Genomic DNA, 17,578 nt, shown 5'->3' on the forward strand with positions numbered 1-17,578 from the left:
AGCCAAACACCAGTAGAGCATTTCATAATAAGACTGTTAATGGAAAAATCATCTGAATATAACATCTGATCACTAAGGAAAATACACCCAAAGGTATTAGAATGTCGAGTTTTCACATCTCAAAACTGTGCCACCTCCTACGTGACAATCACATTCCTCCCATGCTATGTAGGGAAAATCAAAAGCAAGACCTCACCACCCCCAACTACTTTTCAGAAATTTTCCTTTCACTTCTTGACACATTTGGAGGTCCATCTCAGGTCAAGATCAGACACCAGGAAGGATACCCTTTGAATGGACTTATTTCCCCTCTTATTTGTCATATCCTCTTAGTTGAGCACACTGACTCAAACCTGGGCAGTCAGGAAGCAGGGAGGGAGGATGGACTAAAGGGAGCTAGCTAGACAGGGAAGAAGGCAGGGAATTTAATCACCCAACAGACTCTATAATGGATCATTTGTGTTTATATACTCCCAGTTAACTAGTAGTCATATCTCTAGTTATGATTGTTTTAATCACGATTGAAGCCCAGTTGAAAATTTTAGATACTTAGCAGTTGAGATGAAAATCTGGAGTCAGAAAGCACAGGATTTCAATCCTTTCATATACTCCTTCACATACTCACTATGTAACTGGGCGGTTACTTAGTGCCTGTGAGCTGCTGAGTTGAGATCTGCAACTAAGGGTGACAGCATGATTTCATGGAATCATTCTGAGAATTCAGATGCTTTCCTGGGCCTTACACTTAGAGGGTGGTTATTGTTATAATTACTTCTACAGGACACCATTAGTTACAACTGAAGTCCAGGGTCCCAGTGGCAGTGCCAGAGACCAATAAGCCTCAGATGCCTTTTGCTAACCTCTGGTTACCTGGTGGAGATGTCCCTTCTTACCCAAAGCTCTTATTCTTCTCCAAAAATTTCCCTCATCCTTCCCACAATCTGTAAAGCTAGGGCAGGCCTTTATTGCTTATTGTTTGGTTAAAATTATTCACACTAAGGTATGCAAAAGGCCTAAAAGAACTGTGGACTCTTGCTTTTTTCAACACCCAAATAATATATAATTGAGCTGTTGGGGGGCATTTTCTCTCTTTGTAAGGGAAAGCTCTGCTACCTTAAAAAAGTTCATAGCACAGTACTAGACATGATAATGAACAATATACCAGGATAAATTTAACTCCTCCATATTTTCTATATGACAGAGTTTTTTATAGAGGCAAAAGTTAACCAAATGGATAGCTGTCAAAAGAACCAGGACCTATCAATATTATACTAGTTTTCTAAATTTCACTGAAGTTACTGTTATGTTCACAGGAATGTGTTAGCTCCACAAGAACAGGGATCTTGTCTGTTTCCTTCATGGATCTAGCTGAAGCACCCAGAATAGTTCCTGGTACACAGTAGATAATAAACATATGTTGAAAATCACATAAAATATGTCATTAAACTCTTGCCCTTCTCTAGAAACTTGCAAAATCAATCGATAAAAGCAACTGCACTTTGATTTATTTTAAATCACACAATAAAGTTATGTCCCAAGCATTGTGTTTATGAGGGCAGCCTCTGACAATTAGACCTTGGTCTGACTTTGGACCATGTGACCCTAATAAATTATTTAGTTGCTCTGGGCCTCAGTTTCTCTTTCTGTAAAATGGGTATAGTGCTACCTCACAATATTATTATGATTAAATAAGGTCCTGAATGAGTAAAGGGACTACAAAATTTCCTGGCATACAGTACCCAATAAATATTGGCTATTTTATTAAAATGTGAAATTTTATTAAGGAAGGCTTTGAGGTCCATGAAGTAAATGGGAGCCAGTTGACAAAGTCAAAATTAAACTGCCGCATTTCAAGTCAATCTATGAAAACCTTCTCCCTAGTGTATGGAGTTGCCTGCTCACTTCTTCATATATACTTTCTCAAAGTACTTAAAAGGAAAAAAAGAGGTAAGTGTGATTCACTCTCTCTTGCAAAGGCTTTTTAAAAATGTAGGATTCTCTGATGCTTGCTGGAAATAATGAGAAAACCTTGAACCATGCCACACAAAGTAGTTGCCATAACTGCCTTAACCCTGAATTTAGCAGACATATGCAACTGAAAAGTCTTTTCTTGAACATTGGTGAGCACACAGATTCAAGGAAACGGGACTCTAACACTGTAATCCTTTAAGTGTCTTGAGGACGAATGTGCTGTTTCGAGTCATGGAGCGCCTCGCTTCCTCCTGCGGTCTCACCTCCCTCGGCTGCCTGCCTTCCCCACAGCTGGTGCTGCAAACCGCGAACGGCTTCTAGCGAGCACGGGCGGGGGCGGCCCTCTCCGCGGTAGCCGGGGGGCCAGAGCCGGGAGGCGGGGGCAGATGGGGCGAGGCTAGGCAGCCGAGCGCCCGGCGGAGAGCTCAGCTGCCAGCTCGGCTTTCCTGCTGCACCTGTAAGTCAGACCTCACGTGCAGGCCAGGAGGATCAAACGAAGGATACGTAACGAGCCACGCCCACTGAGCGCAGCCCAGATGTGCCCGGAGCCGCAGGTGAGTCACCCTGCCCTCCTCCCCACCCCGCCGGTGTCCAACAGGTTGGCCGGGGGCGGCCCCGTGACGCGGGACGGGTGGTGCACTTCTAGCCTCACCTGAGCCAGCGCTTGGCTTCTCCCTTGATCGCACTGTCGTTACTATTTTAACTCCTGCCCCAACCCACGCCTGTTCTATTCCTTGTCTTTTTGCCTCCCCTTCTCCAAAAAAATGAGGGCTCCGCTCTGTGCCGGGAACGCGCCCAGAGCACCCGCTCTCCGGGAAACTTGTAGGGACAGAAACGGCTCAACCGAAAGGCGCAAAGTGCCTCAACACGCGGCAGGAGGTGCCATTGGTGACCCCTAGTTCTTAGTAACTCACTAGGACTGCAATTAAAAGTCATTATTAATTATCCTTATTTTTCAACCAGGAGGTCCAAACTTGAGGGAGGAGGGAGAAGAAAGTGGACCGTGAGTGACCATCAGATTAGAATGGGAGTGAACGGGAGAAAGTGATGCGGCTCCCGGGCCCGCGGCGCCCTCCCCCACGTGCTCACACCCCCAGCGCACCCTCCCGGTTGGCCTGTGAGGCCGCCACAGTAGAAGGAGGAATATATATCCTCAATCTGCAAAGGACTCAGACCCGGTTACCACTCACTGTGCTTCCTCCACTCTCCGTTCTGGTCTCCCGCGGTTAGGAGCCTTGCCATCCCACTCGCTTGCGTCCCGCCCAGAGTCATCCAGGCCTGCCCCCTCCCTCCCACCTGCCCCCCGCCCTACCCCGCAACTAGCCGGCAGCCCTACACCTCCCGGCTGGGGTCTCAACTACAAAGTTGGGAAGAGGGTAAGTTCGGGAAGTGCCACGGGGACTGGCAGCGCGTTCCGGGGCTGTCCTCGGCGTGGGCCGCCGCCGGGCGTTTCTCCGGGCGCGAACCCTCCTCGGCTCCCAGCGCCGACGCGCCGGCACCTGTGCGCGGCGGCCGCGCCCTCGCAGCTCCCTAGCGGCGAAGAGGGGAACGAGCACGGGGCGAGGAGGGAGGGGCTGCGCGGGTGGGAGGCAATCCCCGCGGGAGCCCGGGAAATCCCGGCCGCCACCCGGGGCCGTGCCGCCGCCCTCGCGGGACCGAGGCTTCCGGCGCGCCCCCAACTTCGCGGCGCCCTCAGGCAGCGGCGGCTGCGATGGAGCTGCGTCCCCGCGGCCGCGCGCTGCTGGACTCGCCGCTGGACAGCTGCTCCCTGACCTCGCTGGAGTCCAGCGTCTTCTGCAGCGAGGGCGAAGGGGAGCCCCTAGCGCTCGGGGACTGCTTCACGGTCAACGTGGGCGGCAGCCGCTTCGTGCTCTCGCAGCAGGCGCTGTCCTGCTTCCCGCACACGCGCCTTGGCAAGCTGGCCGTGGTGGTGGCCTCGTGCCGCCGCCCGGGGGCCCTGGCCGCCGTGCCCAGCCCCCTGGAGCTCTGCGACGATGCCAATCCTGTGGACAACGAGTACTTCTTCGACCGCAGCTCGCAAGCGTTCCGCTATGTCCTGCACTACTACCGCACCGGCCGCCTGCACGTCATGGAGCAGCTGTGCGCCCTCTCCTTCCTCCAGGAGATCCAGTACTGGGGCATCGACGAGCTCAGCATCGACTCCTGCTGCAGGGACAGGTACCCGCGAGGCGCGCGGTGGCTGGGCGGGGAGGCGGACGCGGTGGGGAGAGGGTGGCAGAGGTAAAGATTTGACGCTTTACACTAGCTTTGCTGAACCCAGGCTTAAGAGTACCTGTGGCCATTTCGGAGCGGGAAGAAGAGGTGGCGGTGGGGACTGCAAAGAGTCAAGGCCGGCTTTTAATTGGAACTTTTTGAACCTTCTCCTTTTTTGGAGAGAGTGTGTGCCAATTCATTTGTACAAGGGAGGTCAGGCCTGCAGTAAATATTTGGTTATTGAATAAATGAGTCAGAAAAGCTACACTTAAAAAGATGTATGTGTGCAGAACCCAAGAATGGACTAACAGTTGCCAAAGGGAAAGGTACTGGAGTGGGGTGGGGGGGTGGGTACTAGATGGGAAGGGAGGGAGAAGGGGAAAAAGGGGCATTACGATTAACACACGTAATATAGGGAGTGGGCACAGGGGAGGCAGTATAGCATGGAGAAGACAAATAGTGACTCATAGCATCTTACTACACTGATGGACAGTGACTGTAATGGGGTATGTGGTGGGGACTTGATAATGGGGGGAATCTAGTAACCACAATGTTGCTCATGTAATTGTATATTAATGATACCAAAAAAAAAAGATGTATGTGTAGAGATGTAAGTTTCAGGGTGGAGCTTTAAACCTAGGATATTAACTTTAAAAACTTGGACAGAGAACTGCTTTAAATACAAAAGATAGAAAGTTGGTCCCTTGACTGTGAATGATCACAGGAGTTTGATGACTTTGCTGTTATCTTGCTATTACTACAATTTCTTCATAAAGACCTTTCCATTACACACAAAAGAGTTCCATATGGCAAACTTCTATTCTTGTTGCAAGAAAATGGGTACTATCATTAATTTTAAAAATTCATTAAAGTGGCTTTGCTTTGTATAAATTTGTACACACTTCTAACAATAAGGTGTCATTTAAAAAACATAATTCAAAATGTAAAAGTTTGAATACCGTGGGGCAGGAAACATCCTGGGTAAGAAAAGAAAACATATTCTGCATTTTACTAAAATATAAAGCATAGTGTCACTGCCAAGTTTAATTCTCTTTTTACTTCTGTATTTTAAAAAGTTAGACTAATCACCAAGTTGTCTTCTCTAAAAGATACTTCAGAAGAAAGGAGCTGAGTGAAACTTTAGACTTTAAGAAGGATGCAGAAGACCAGGAAAGTCAACATGAGAGTGAACAGGACTTCTCACAAGGACCTTGTCCCACTGTCCGACAGAAGCTCTGGAACATCCTAGAGAAACCTGGGTCTTCCACAGCTGCCCGAATCTTTGGGGTCATCTCCATCATCTTTGTGGTGGTGTCCATCGTCAACATGGCCCTGATGTCAGCCGAGTTAAGCTGGCTGGACCTTCAGCTGCTGGAAATCCTAGAGTATGTGTGCATTAGCTGGTTCACCGGGGAGTTTGTCCTGCGCTTCCTGTGCGTACGGGACAGATGCCGTTTCCTGAGAAAGGTGCCAAACATCATAGACCTCCTTGCCATCCTGCCCTTCTACATCACTCTTCTGGTAGAGAGCCTGAGTGGGAGCCATACTACACAGGAGCTGGAAAACGTGGGGCGCATTGTCCAGGTTTTGAGGCTGCTCAGGGCTCTGCGCATGCTAAAGCTGGGCAGACATTCCACAGGTATTCAGATTTCATTGATGCCTTGTAATGTGCCATTGTTCATAAGCATTAATGCTTTGACCACAGTCCAAGGGAAGCAACTCTTCACTGATACGCAATATTACCAACTCCCATACTTTAGCCAACCATCATCTCCCAAAAGGAATTGGGAAGCATAACCTTAAAGTTCTTTTCACAGGTACAGAGGAGAATATGCCTCACACCTGCTTTCTCTCCATAAGATATCTAATGAACAATTTGACCACTTGTTAGCCTCAGTTTATTTTAACCCAGTACCCAGAAGGTGTACAAAAATTAAAGACACTGCCTCTAGAAGGTCTAGATAAAATATGCAAAACAGCACATAAAAGAAGATGCATAAATTATATATAGGGACATAAGCCAGTTTCTCTTCTGTGTCCAAGGAAGTGCTGACCACACAGGTTCCGTGGCTGAAGAGAAAGTCAGTCCTCCAGGGTCTTCTCTGACTATGCAAAAAGAAAGATGACTAGGGACAGATGGCCTTCCCATGATTTTTGAAGAAATAAAGGAAATGTTTGCTTTGGAAGAAAGCAGAAGACACTAATTAAATGCTTTATCTACTAACTGAGAATTTTTTCATCCCTAATCTGAAATGCATGAGAGAGAGGGTAACAGGAATTCCTTGGCTTTTCATGTGTATCATAAAGCCTTGAAAATCTAATGCACACTCTTCCTAAGAAAATCTCCACACAGCACACAGTTGTAAATGAAAAGTATAGTCAGTGCCGGAAGAAGTCACACAATCCATTGAAGATTATCCCTGCATCCTGGAGGGCATTGCTTCTCAGTGTCTGGCCCTGTAGCTGTTGTATATGCTGGCGTACATATGTGTTATGCTAGACTTCAATGGAATTAAGAATCCCTTGAAGAGCTTTTGAAGTGTAAAATTTGAGCCCCAGTCCATAGAGAGTCAGATTTTAGTATTTGGGGTTGGCTCCAGGAGCAGACATTTTAACAAGCCCACAAATGATTTTGATCTTGGACCACACTTTGAGAAATACTGCAATAGGGGGCCATATTAACACAACACATATTAATGTAATATGTGGGAGTGCAAATAATTTGGCCAGAGAGTCCTATTACCACCTTACTTCCCTAGACATGTGCCAGACTGGTCACCTAAAAGAAGTTGATGGTAGTTGTCTCCCCCTATAAATATAGGGAGAAATTAACCTCAGATACATTCTTTTTTCCACATCTCTGAGGTAATTAGGGTTTCTACTAATACAATTTTGGTAGTTTATTTTCCTAGCTAGTCTCACATACGAGGGATTTGATAACGGGGCTTCCAACAACTTTTAGAAGTACCATTCTTTGTTTTCTGACACACATAATAGGATGCTTTCTTCTAGTATTTATAAACTCTTCACAGGATTCAATTTAAAAACACCCAGTAAAGACTAAATTTTTTCCCCAAAAGAAAGGAAAAAGAAAATAATAGTAATTTCCACAGTGTCACCTCTTCGAAGTTTTTTTTTCAGTTCTAAAGAAGTACTAAGTATTAATAAACCTTAATTTATTGAAAATATATGAACACTGGTGTAAATATTTGACAGTTTTTATCTTGAGAATTACATTTAGTAACTATAGACATAGATGACATGTTTCCCCATGTAGTAACTATAAATATAAATTGAGAGGTATTATAAAATAATGGTTAGGAGGACAATGGCAGGCCAGACCTCCTAGGTTTAAATCCTGGTTCCGTAGCCTTGTATTAGGTATGCTACCTCTCTGTGCCTCAGTCTCCTCATTTTTAAAAGGGAATAATAATTACACCATTGAGCTCATATTGTTTTTTGAAGATAACCAGAATTAATTGATACAACATTTAGAAATTCTGACCACTTTGTGTTTCTTTGCAAAGTTGTTTAGAACATTTCGTCTTGAATGAAAAAGGTCTCCCCAAAACTGTTTTTTCTCATATACTGTCAGTTTATTTTAGAAATGCAATTCAACACAGACACATCAAGACAAAAGGTATCCTACAGATACCTAAAAAAATTTTGAAGCCCAAAAATGAATATTCATTGACCTTTAAGAATAACTGTTAAATAATTCAAGAATATCTCAAAACTGTAAGAACAAAATTCAAAAATAATGATCGCAGAAGTACTATTCTAATGCATTTCAAATAGTCTCTAGAGATTGATGAAAATTTTAAAGTGATTCTACAAGGTACTGCTTTGGACTTTGCAGACGATATCATTGTGGCATCAGGTTGATAGGACTTCGCAATATGGATGCACTTTTAGCAGTATCTCTCTAGTATTAGGGGAGATGCCTTATTCAAAACAGTCCCATTATGGGCTCCTCTGGCAGTCCTTAGTTCTTAGCCTCTTCAGAGATGGGATTAGGTTTTCTTGGATCTCTTACGGACTTGATAAATCCTCAGAACAGCAATGGGAATCCACCAAGGCCTCATAGTGAGTGAATTCCCTAGGGGCCCCAGTCCCCCATACCTTTATGCAACGGAGGAATATTTTGTATTTAGGTCTACCTCCTTACAAGAAAGCAGAAATTCTATGTACCTAAGGAAATATTTCCCTATAGATTAAAAGGAGGAGAACTTTAATGAGTGTCATGGGAGTTCAGGAACCCCCTCCTGATAAACCTCTAAGAATGTTCTCTAAATTATATGTAACAGTGTCATGTCAGTTTTGTCCCTGAGATCCAACTTCTGCTGCTTCACTTCATCTTGTGTACCTCCCTTACTGCCTCTGGCTTTCAGATATTGATGCCCTGATTGTGTTAAACTTCACGGGAGGGTGAGGAAAACAGACATATAAAATACAAGGAAACAGCATAAAACTGGCATGGGAAAAGTGGGCAGAAGTGACGCTGTGAAATGCGGGTCTGACCAGGTGAGCGCTCCGCGTGCAGCGCTGCAGAGGCCTCCCGCTGCACAAACCAAAATACAAATTCCTGTCGTCCCTCCCCTGCCAACCTTTTAGTCTCACCTCTCACCTTTTTTTTTTTCCTAAGTAGTAGGTGTTCAGTAAATATATAAGTGAATGAATGAATCTGTATTTTTTTCTACCCTTCTCAATCTGGCCCCATCAGCTAGACTGTGAGTTTCCTGAAGACAAAGATTATGACTTATCAACTGTGCTTTCCCAGAACATTGCCTAATGCCGGAGGCGAATCAGAGGCGAAGTGCATGCTTGTGGGTGGATAGCAGGGAAGAGGGAGGGGAGGGAAGGAGCCGTGCCAGAGACTGACAGCCGTTGTTCTGTTACAGGATTACGCTCCCTGGGGATGACAATCACCCAGTGTTATGAAGAAGTGGGCCTCCTGCTCTTATTTCTGTCTGTGGGAATTTCTATATTTTCAACTGTGGAGTATTTTGCAGAGCAGAGCATTCCTGACACGACCTTCACAAGCGTCCCTTGTGCATGGTGGTGGGCCACCACATCCATGACTACCGTGGGATACGGGGACATTAGGCCAGACACCACCACAGGCAAGATCGTGGCCTTCATGTGTATATTATCAGGAATCCTTGTCTTGGCCTTGCCTATTGCTATAATTAACGACCGCTTCTCCGCTTGCTACTTTACCTTAAAGCTCAAGGAAGCAGCTGTTAGACAGCGTGAAGCTCTAAAGAAGCTTACCAAGAATATAGCCACTGACTCATATATCAGTGTTAACTTGAGAGATGTCTATGCCCGAAGTATCATGGAGATGCTCCGATTAAAAGGCAGAGAAAGAGCAAGTACTAGGAGCAGTGGAGGAGATGATTTCTGGTTTTGAATTCACCTTTAATTTATTTACAAAAGTGTGTATAAAACTAACTTGATTGATAAAACCTTGCTATGGATGTCTGAACTGCTGAGGAGTCTCCTTTGAACATTACCTGTGCTAACTTTTGCTGATACATTGCTCGGTCTACTAGAATAGGTCACATTCCTCAGATCAACTGCACATTATTTTGAAGTCTCAAAATATAGCCATTTGACACAACTTAACACACCTAGGCCAAGACACACATTAGAACTGTCAAATATAAGATAATACTGCAGCGCATACAACAAAATTTGAAGTTTTATGTGTCACTACTTTTAAAAGCTTTTTGCACGCTCACTTGAAAAAGTGGAAGTCAAACTGCACAACCCAGAGAAAGGATAAGTGGACATTTAAGAGCACATGGAATAACTTGACCATTTAAAGGTTTTTCCAAGTATATAAATTATTCTTTTCTCCATCAGTTAAAACTGTTGAATATAACAGTTAGCTTTACAAGAGAAAATTGTGATTTGATGGTAAGGACTGTGTGCCTATATTTCTCCTGGTGCAAACCACTTGTCCCAAATGGATTGAGTTCTGTATTCTGTCATTACTCTTGGACGTAGGAAACCCCAAACTGCTTAGAACTGCAATAGAAGTGTACCAGATAGTGGCTTTGAAAATTGCACAAGTTCATCTTCCATATGGAGTGCAACATAGGGGTATAAAGCAAGTATCTACTAATATTCCACAGAAATGAGATGGCCTTTAACAATCTCATTATTGACGTAGTATTCAAGTTATGTCTCTGAAATCATGAGTATGTAAAGGTTAAGTCGTGAACATCCTAAATTTATATGCTGACATTATTACATAGTCTTATTACATAAAATGAGAATGGTATGTTGAATAATATCACTGGATGAACTTTAAGATCTTTTATTTTTTAACAAAAAAATACTCTGGATAGCTTTCTACTGTTGGGGTGAAGAGCAAATGTGCAAACTTTGCACACATTTTGACTGTCATTCATGGTAAAATTCTAGACATTCTGTTATATAATTAAAGCTCCAAACTCTAAACCTAAGAATTAGTTTTATTATGTTTACTAATATTCTAGTAAATGAGATTTTTAAAACTAAGAATAATATGGAGTATCACTTTAATGTCTACATTCTCAATGGGTGTAATAATGCCCCCAAGGGCATGAAAATTGGTTCTGGAGGGGGCAAAAAAATACTGTTTTACTCATAAAATACACATATATGTGGAATACAGAAGACATTCAGTTGTAAAATGCCATTCATTGTAAAATGCATCCAGATTTTGGATATATAAAAATTTTAAATATGCATCTTAAAATCAATGAAATGCCATATATTCTACCTCCAGTTTTCTGGTATGCATGCTTAAGCTCTAAAAATATTTGCATTGATGACATGAGTTTTAGATTGTATGATAAATGCTTTAATCCACTTGACTTGTTTCCACTTCTCCCAAATATTATGAAAGATTTAATAGATATGAGTAGTAATAGAGTAAATATTTTCCCTCTTACACAAGTCACAGGTGCTAGAGCATGGCATAGGGCCACTAATTCTGGTATAAATCCCATCCTCAGTCTGAAGGGGAAATAGAGTTTAGACACAGAATAAAGGAAAATTTACCTGGCTTCTCTAGAACCCTCCCCAGCAAGAATAGTTACGCTGATCCTGAACTGTGCTTGGTACTCAACATGTATTATGTCCCTTCATCCTCAAAATATCCCTGTTATACATGTACTATTCTTACACTAATCTAAGTGTATAGTTTATATATTTATCCATTCAACAAATATTTATTCAGGACCCATCTGTGTACTGGGCACTAGAGATTCTCTCTTAAACCAAACCAGGTTCTTTTCTCTTGGATTTAATACTCTGTTTGAGGGTGTGAGGGGAGCACAAATAACAAAACTTAAGCACAAAAAGATTAATTTGCCTAAATTCACACAGTCCTGCACAGGTGACAGAGCCAGGAGTGAATCTCAGTCTGTCGGACCCTGAAAATAATACTCCTCTAAGAATCACATTACAGATTCCATCCTTCCCACAGAACCTGTGCATAGGGGTTCACTTCACAGCCAGTTTCTTATGGATGGAGAGGCCTAATATGCCTTAGGAGAAATATCAGCTGCTTCTCAGCAGTGAAAGAGTGCTTCTCAGGGGCAGTTGTTGTCATGCCTTATAGTCTAGTAGACAACAAAATATTATCTTTAAAATAATAGTTGGGAATTGAAAAAAATGAAAAATGAAAAAAATTACATGTATTATATGTTTTTTCTACCACAGAAGATTCTAAATACATCCACAAATGTGGTATGTTGGCAGTAAAAATTCTGACGAGATGTGGACATTTCAAAAGGCATATTTCAAAACCACTGCTTAGTCAATTTTGCTGTTATATAAAATATCAGTGTACTTACTCAACAATTGTACATACAAGCAAACCAAATTAAAGTAACAAATCAAAGCAGGAACTCTATTAATCTTATATCTCATCATTTAAAAAATGTTTGACATTTTTCAAAAACCTAAGAATTATTACTATAAAACAATATTTAATTTGGAGATGGAAATAATGGAATTACTGGCTTTCTTTGAGCTAGTTAGAGAACACTAAAAACATGTGAGTACACGGTAATGCTTAAGTACCTTAAAAAGGGATTTTAAGAAACTACTGTGGTATTTCTAGTAGAATTGGCATCATTTTCACGTTTTATTGGTTTTTTCCCCCCAATATATACAAGGAACTGTTGCATTTATCATTTTAATGCAAATGTAATATATGTACAAAGTTAACGGTGGTAGAAATCTCAGTGCTGTGTTTCAAAGTGGAATTCTAACTCCCATTAAAATCTTCTGACTAGCCCTTGCATAAAATATACATACTGGCCCAAGTTATCTTAAGCCAGACGTTATCATTTGGTAAGCTTACTGATTTGACAAGTATTTCCACAGATACATTTTGTTAACATGAAAAGTCTGCTCTTGAAATATTAGCCCTTACTATCTGTCTTATCAATCCTTCAATTCAGATCCAAGATGGTTACATTTGGCAAATAGTGTTTTCTGTGCATTCTTTAGTGACTTTCCTTCACAAATCATCCCCACTCCCAAACCTCTCGCCAAGTCATGCTGATATATAGAATAAAAAAGTTGCCTAAGGAGAATTTACTCATAAACTCCACTGGAAATTGCTTACCGGGTATGTCTTTAAGTGCTGCGAGATAACCTGGATACTCACCATCCCCATGTCCTTGCTTGCCTTATATTAAAATCATTCCTTTGCTTACCTCTTCAACTCCATTTCCTCTCTCCTCCTTCCTGATAATCAACTGGTAAAACCCAAACCCTAATTCAAGTCAACCCAGTGCCTACCTGCCCCTGCAGAGGCTGACCATGTTTACAGAAAAAAAAAAAAACAGTGTAAGCTGACTAATCTCATTTAAACCTTCATGCCTACAACCTTAAGTGGGTTCTTAATGCTGCTAGGCAATCACACTACAATTCCTGAATCTGCTCACTCTTCAGCTAAATAGAAACCTGTAGCGTCTCCCTTTCATCCCATTTTTACTCAGAAAATAGAATCAGTTCAGAGATTTTCCACAAGGACCAACACACACATGTCCACACAGTGTAAATTGTGCCAAGCCACTCTGCCTTTCCTTCATCCAAGGGTTGAACTGTCCATCCTATCGCTTCTCTCCACTGCTAGGACATTGCTTCAGAAAGCCGTTCCCCCTTTCTAATACTCTATCACTTTCCCCCTCCCTACTGGATCATTCCTATCAGTGTAAAAGCGTGATTTAATTTTTCTCATCTTAAAAACAAACAAATGAGCAAAAACTTCTTTGAATCTATTTTATCCTCTAGGAAACACCCCATTCCCTGCTCTCTTTTATGTCAAAACTCCTTGACAGCATGTTCTGTATTTACTCTCTCAATTTCCATATTCACTTGTTTCCCTATTCTTTCTTGAAAATACCACCCTTACATCTCCTCTAAAACTTTCTCAAGGTCAACAATCACTGCAGCACTCCTAAATCTAACAGTCAATTCTCAGACTTCATATTGCTTGATCCATCAGCAGCATTTTACAAGGATAATTATAGACTTCCCTGAAACACTTTCTTCACTTGACTTCCAGCCCATCACACTCCCCTGATTGAGTCTTTTGAGCAGGGCTTAATCTCCCCTTCTTTCTATTTACATTGCTCCTACGATAGACTCACCCTGTTTCATGGCTTAAATACCATCAATACTTGGTCAACTCCCAAATTTATGTCTCCAGGGTAGACGTCCCCTCTCAATTCCTGCATCTTCAGATTTGTGTACATGACTGCCTGTTCAATATCTACCTCATAACTAGCACATCCAATACCAAATTATTGATATTTCCCCCAACTCTGTATTGGTTCAGGTCTTCTGAGAAAAAGATGCCAAAACAGTTGATTATTGAAATATCAGTTATGTACAAGACATTGGTTGAGGGGGGAGAAATCCTGAGAAGGATAAAAAGGAGAAATCTAGAAAATATGGGAAGAACCTTCAGCTCATGATGTAAATCTGGTAAGTGTAAAGAAGAGGGAGAGTGGACTCTGGTTAAAAAGAGTCTCTGATTGCTGCCCACTTCTAAGAAAATTTCAACTGAATTGAAGGAGAGTCCTGAGCAAAAGTAGCCCGTTTACGGAGTCCCACCTGTCTTAGAAATGGGGCTGCATTGACATCTCAGAGGGCAACAGCTCAAGCTGTCAGTCACCCACACTGCCCGGGGAGGATACTGAGCAGTGTATTGGCCACCAGGGTCAAGTCTTGGAACTGCTTCCCATGCATGTTCAGAAGTAGCCCCTCCATGGGTCCCAGGGGCCTCTCATTCTGAGGGTAAACTTAGAAAAAGGAGATGGTGGATGAACTAGAACATTCATTGCTGCAGTTGGTCTCAGAATAGCAGCCATACCTCCCCTACTACCCCCCACACCACATCACAGCACATCATTTCCCCGACTATACCCTAGCATCCTGAAAGAGTTACAGAGAATTCTTGTCTTCTTATGCTCTTTTCTACCTCAGAGAAACATTTGCATCCTGAAAAACATGTTCATCATTACTGTGTACTGAAGGGCACCATAATTAATATGCTGCATAGAACTGCCATTGCTGTGATGCTTAGCTCGTATTCCTGAACAAAGAAATGGCATTAATAAAATGGTCTTTCAGCAGGAAATTTCAAAGCAATTTAAATCCCAAAAAGATGCCAAAATAGTTGATTATTGAAATATCAATTATGTTCAAGACATTTTTTGAGGGGGGAGAAATCCTGTGAAGGATAAAAAGGAGAAACCTTTCTGAACTGGTAACATCACATTCGGTGTGATACTATTTTAAGGGGCACTATTAGTAATCCAGTGGCTCTGAAAAATACTTTCATACAGGTAGATAAATACATGTAGCTTTCAGCAACATGATGCAATTAAATCTGAAGTAACAAGGAGAGTAAATTAACTTTTGAATTTCCTCTTCATGTTCTAAGTTGAATGACATTTCTTTCAGTTATATGAACCCCTATGTTGCCTTCTTTAGAAGTTCTATAGCTTAAAAGGTTTAAAAGTAAGATATTGGTAATGTGTGTATTTTGTACATTTTATTTATTAATGTGTATTTTATTGTTCAATACTCAAATTATTTCCAAAGAAATAATAATTGAACTAAAGAAATTTCGACAAGTTTGGCACATGTGCCCGGTTGTGGGCATGCTACACACACAGAAAAAGAGAAGTTCAGGTTAACAAATGTGATTTTAAAATTATGGGATTGAAAATGTTCCTTGACATATATCAATAATCATCGCAACACTTCCCACTGGATCTGTAGATAGAATTTCAATCATCTAAGTAAGAAAACAAAATCTTCCTTAAAAAGTAATTCCAGTTTCTTTAAACCAGGACAATTTTCCCAAAAACCATGTCCTTATACATTGTCTTTGCTGTGCAGCAAATGTTTTATCTTACAGTAGTGTGTAATTATTATTGTCAACTAATTCTAAAGAGTACATGTGAAAATAAAGGACAGTTACAGTTGCTATGGAAACTATACTTTGTAGGAAATTCATTTCAACAGACCTTGCTCTTAAAAGTTAAAAAAAAAAAACCTTCCCATACAGTACATACAGTAACACCACCTTGACCACAAGCAACTAGGAAAAGAAAGAAAAAATGAATGAAAATGTAAAAATAAAAGCCATTTTTCCACTTTTATCTATACTCACAGCTTCTTTGCTCACATGAACTAATCATCCTTAATATGCCAGACAAAGGAAAATATCTACTCCCTGCAAAAATCTCTATGTGTAGCAGTGGAATTTCTTTTTTAACTTTGTAATAATAATTTTTAACGATGTATTGTCAATAGACATTTGACAAATTCTTTAACTTAGTTCTTCTCCTTTCCCTTTTCACTGAAATGTTCAATACAATTTTTCACATAGACTGATAAATATGCTAAAGAAATAACTCAAAAACCAATTTGTTTCATTCCAAAACCCTCAGTGCCTGAACAGATTCGCTCTTCACTTGGCATTCATCATATTATGTTGTAAATAAATCTTCAGAGAAACTTTAGCAGATATGTTTGATGATTTCAATTAGCAAAATCGTCTTTCTCACCCATTGCTAATATCTATTTTCTAGAACTGCTTTTTAGAGCTCAAAGCAAGAGTTTTTCTTCTCATTTCATATGACATCTTTTCAAGGACACTATAAATATTGCAGAGAAAGGGGCTAGTTAACTGGTACTTAAATGAACAGGATAATTTATGACCTAGAAACAAAAAAAGTATTGTGGTACAGTTTGTCCAATCTGTGCCAGAAATGGCAAGGACACTATAGTAACTGCCTTTTGTTACCTTCTCTTAACTTTCAAAGACTGGTAGACTTTTGCATCAAAGAATGTGTTATAAAACAATACACACATCTTTGAGTCAAATAAAAGTAATTTCTATAAAACAAATACTAGAGCCATTTTCAATACCTACATAGTACTCTTCTGTGTTCTCATTTTAATATCAAAACAAGATCTCTATTAGAAGTAAATAAATGGCTCTTACTCCCAGATTTAGAAACAACTTGAATTGTTTAACATACAGCATGTGTTTTTTTTTAAACTACAGATCAAAACCATTAATGGATGGTGAAAGAAATTGACTGAGTGATGAACACGATTTTCTTACTGAAGTGAATGGAAAGAATGGAATGGAGGTAGAATAGAACAGAATGGAATGAGATAGGATGGAATATAAAATAACATATCATAGCATAGCTTAGAATAGATTAAAGCATAATTCACAAGTCCTGAGCAAGAACTGCACACATTGTAAAAAAGCAGATTGTAAGAACAGTGGGAAAGGGACATGGAGGGGATTTGCTAGAAGCACACATTGGCTAGAAAAGGATTAGTTGACCTTATTCCTTGGTTTTATGGTTTATGATTTTGTCTGTCATTACCAGTGGGGCATTAAGATTTCATAATTGGATTTTATATCAACATAATTTACAGTGATTTGTAAGCCAAAATAAGTAATTTCACCTGATACTGGCAAAATTGTGTATTCCAAGGATACACAGTTTTTTTTTCAAACTTTCTGAGCATTTTTTTAAAGGTTATCAGTGGTATGATAGTCTCTTAGTTGATGATAATAGTAGTATTTTAACTGAATTGAAACAAATTGCCCATAAGATTGCTTTATTATGTTAAAAAATGATAATGTGAAAATTACAGGACATGTTTAAGATCTATTGCTGGAACTTAAAGTGTAAACATTGACAATATTTGAAACAAATATAACAAATATGAATGAAGTATTTGAAACAATCTCTTCAATCAGCAAATTTCTACTTCATTTGAACTACATGCTAAAAAAACACTTGATGATGACAGACGTCGAATATAATTTTATTTAAACATACAAACC

At 40.8% G+C, this 17,578-nt stretch overlaps 1 protein-coding gene across 1 annotated transcript; it reads left to right on the plus strand.

The window, feature by feature from the left end:
- The first annotated feature begins 3,554 nt into the window (after nucleotides 1-3,554).
- Nucleotides 3,555-15,232, plus strand: KCNV1 (potassium voltage-gated channel modifier subfamily V member 1). The gene is made up of 3 exons (XM_036876445.2): nucleotides 3,555-4,149; nucleotides 5,295-5,824; nucleotides 9,087-15,232. Exons 1-3 carry the CDS (start codon nucleotides 3,683-3,685, stop codon nucleotides 9,596-9,598), a joined length of 1,509 nt encoding a protein of 502 aa, XP_036732340.1. The 5' UTR covers nucleotides 3,555-3,682; the 3' UTR covers nucleotides 9,599-15,232.
- The last annotated feature ends 2,346 nt before the right edge of the window (nucleotides 15,233-17,578 follow it).

The sequence above is a fragment of the Manis pentadactyla genome, chromosome 3 (genome assembly GCF_030020395.1).
Source record: "Manis pentadactyla isolate mManPen7 chromosome 3, mManPen7.hap1, whole genome shotgun sequence".
Classification (NCBI taxonomy): domain Eukaryota; kingdom Metazoa; phylum Chordata; class Mammalia; order Pholidota; family Manidae; genus Manis; species Manis pentadactyla.

Coding starts and splice junctions, on each gene's coding strand:
- KCNV1 (XM_036876445.2), top strand. CDS start 3,683: ATGGAGCTGCGTCCCCGCGGCCGCGCGCTGCTGGACTCGCCGCTGGAC. Junction 4,150..5,294: donor GACTCCTGCTGCAGGGACAG/GTACCCGCGAGG, acceptor CTTCTCTAAAAG/ATACTTCAGAAGAAAGGAGC. Junction 5,825..9,086: donor GCTGGGCAGACATTCCACAG/GTATTCAGATTT, acceptor GTTCTGTTACAG/GATTACGCTCCCTGGGGATG.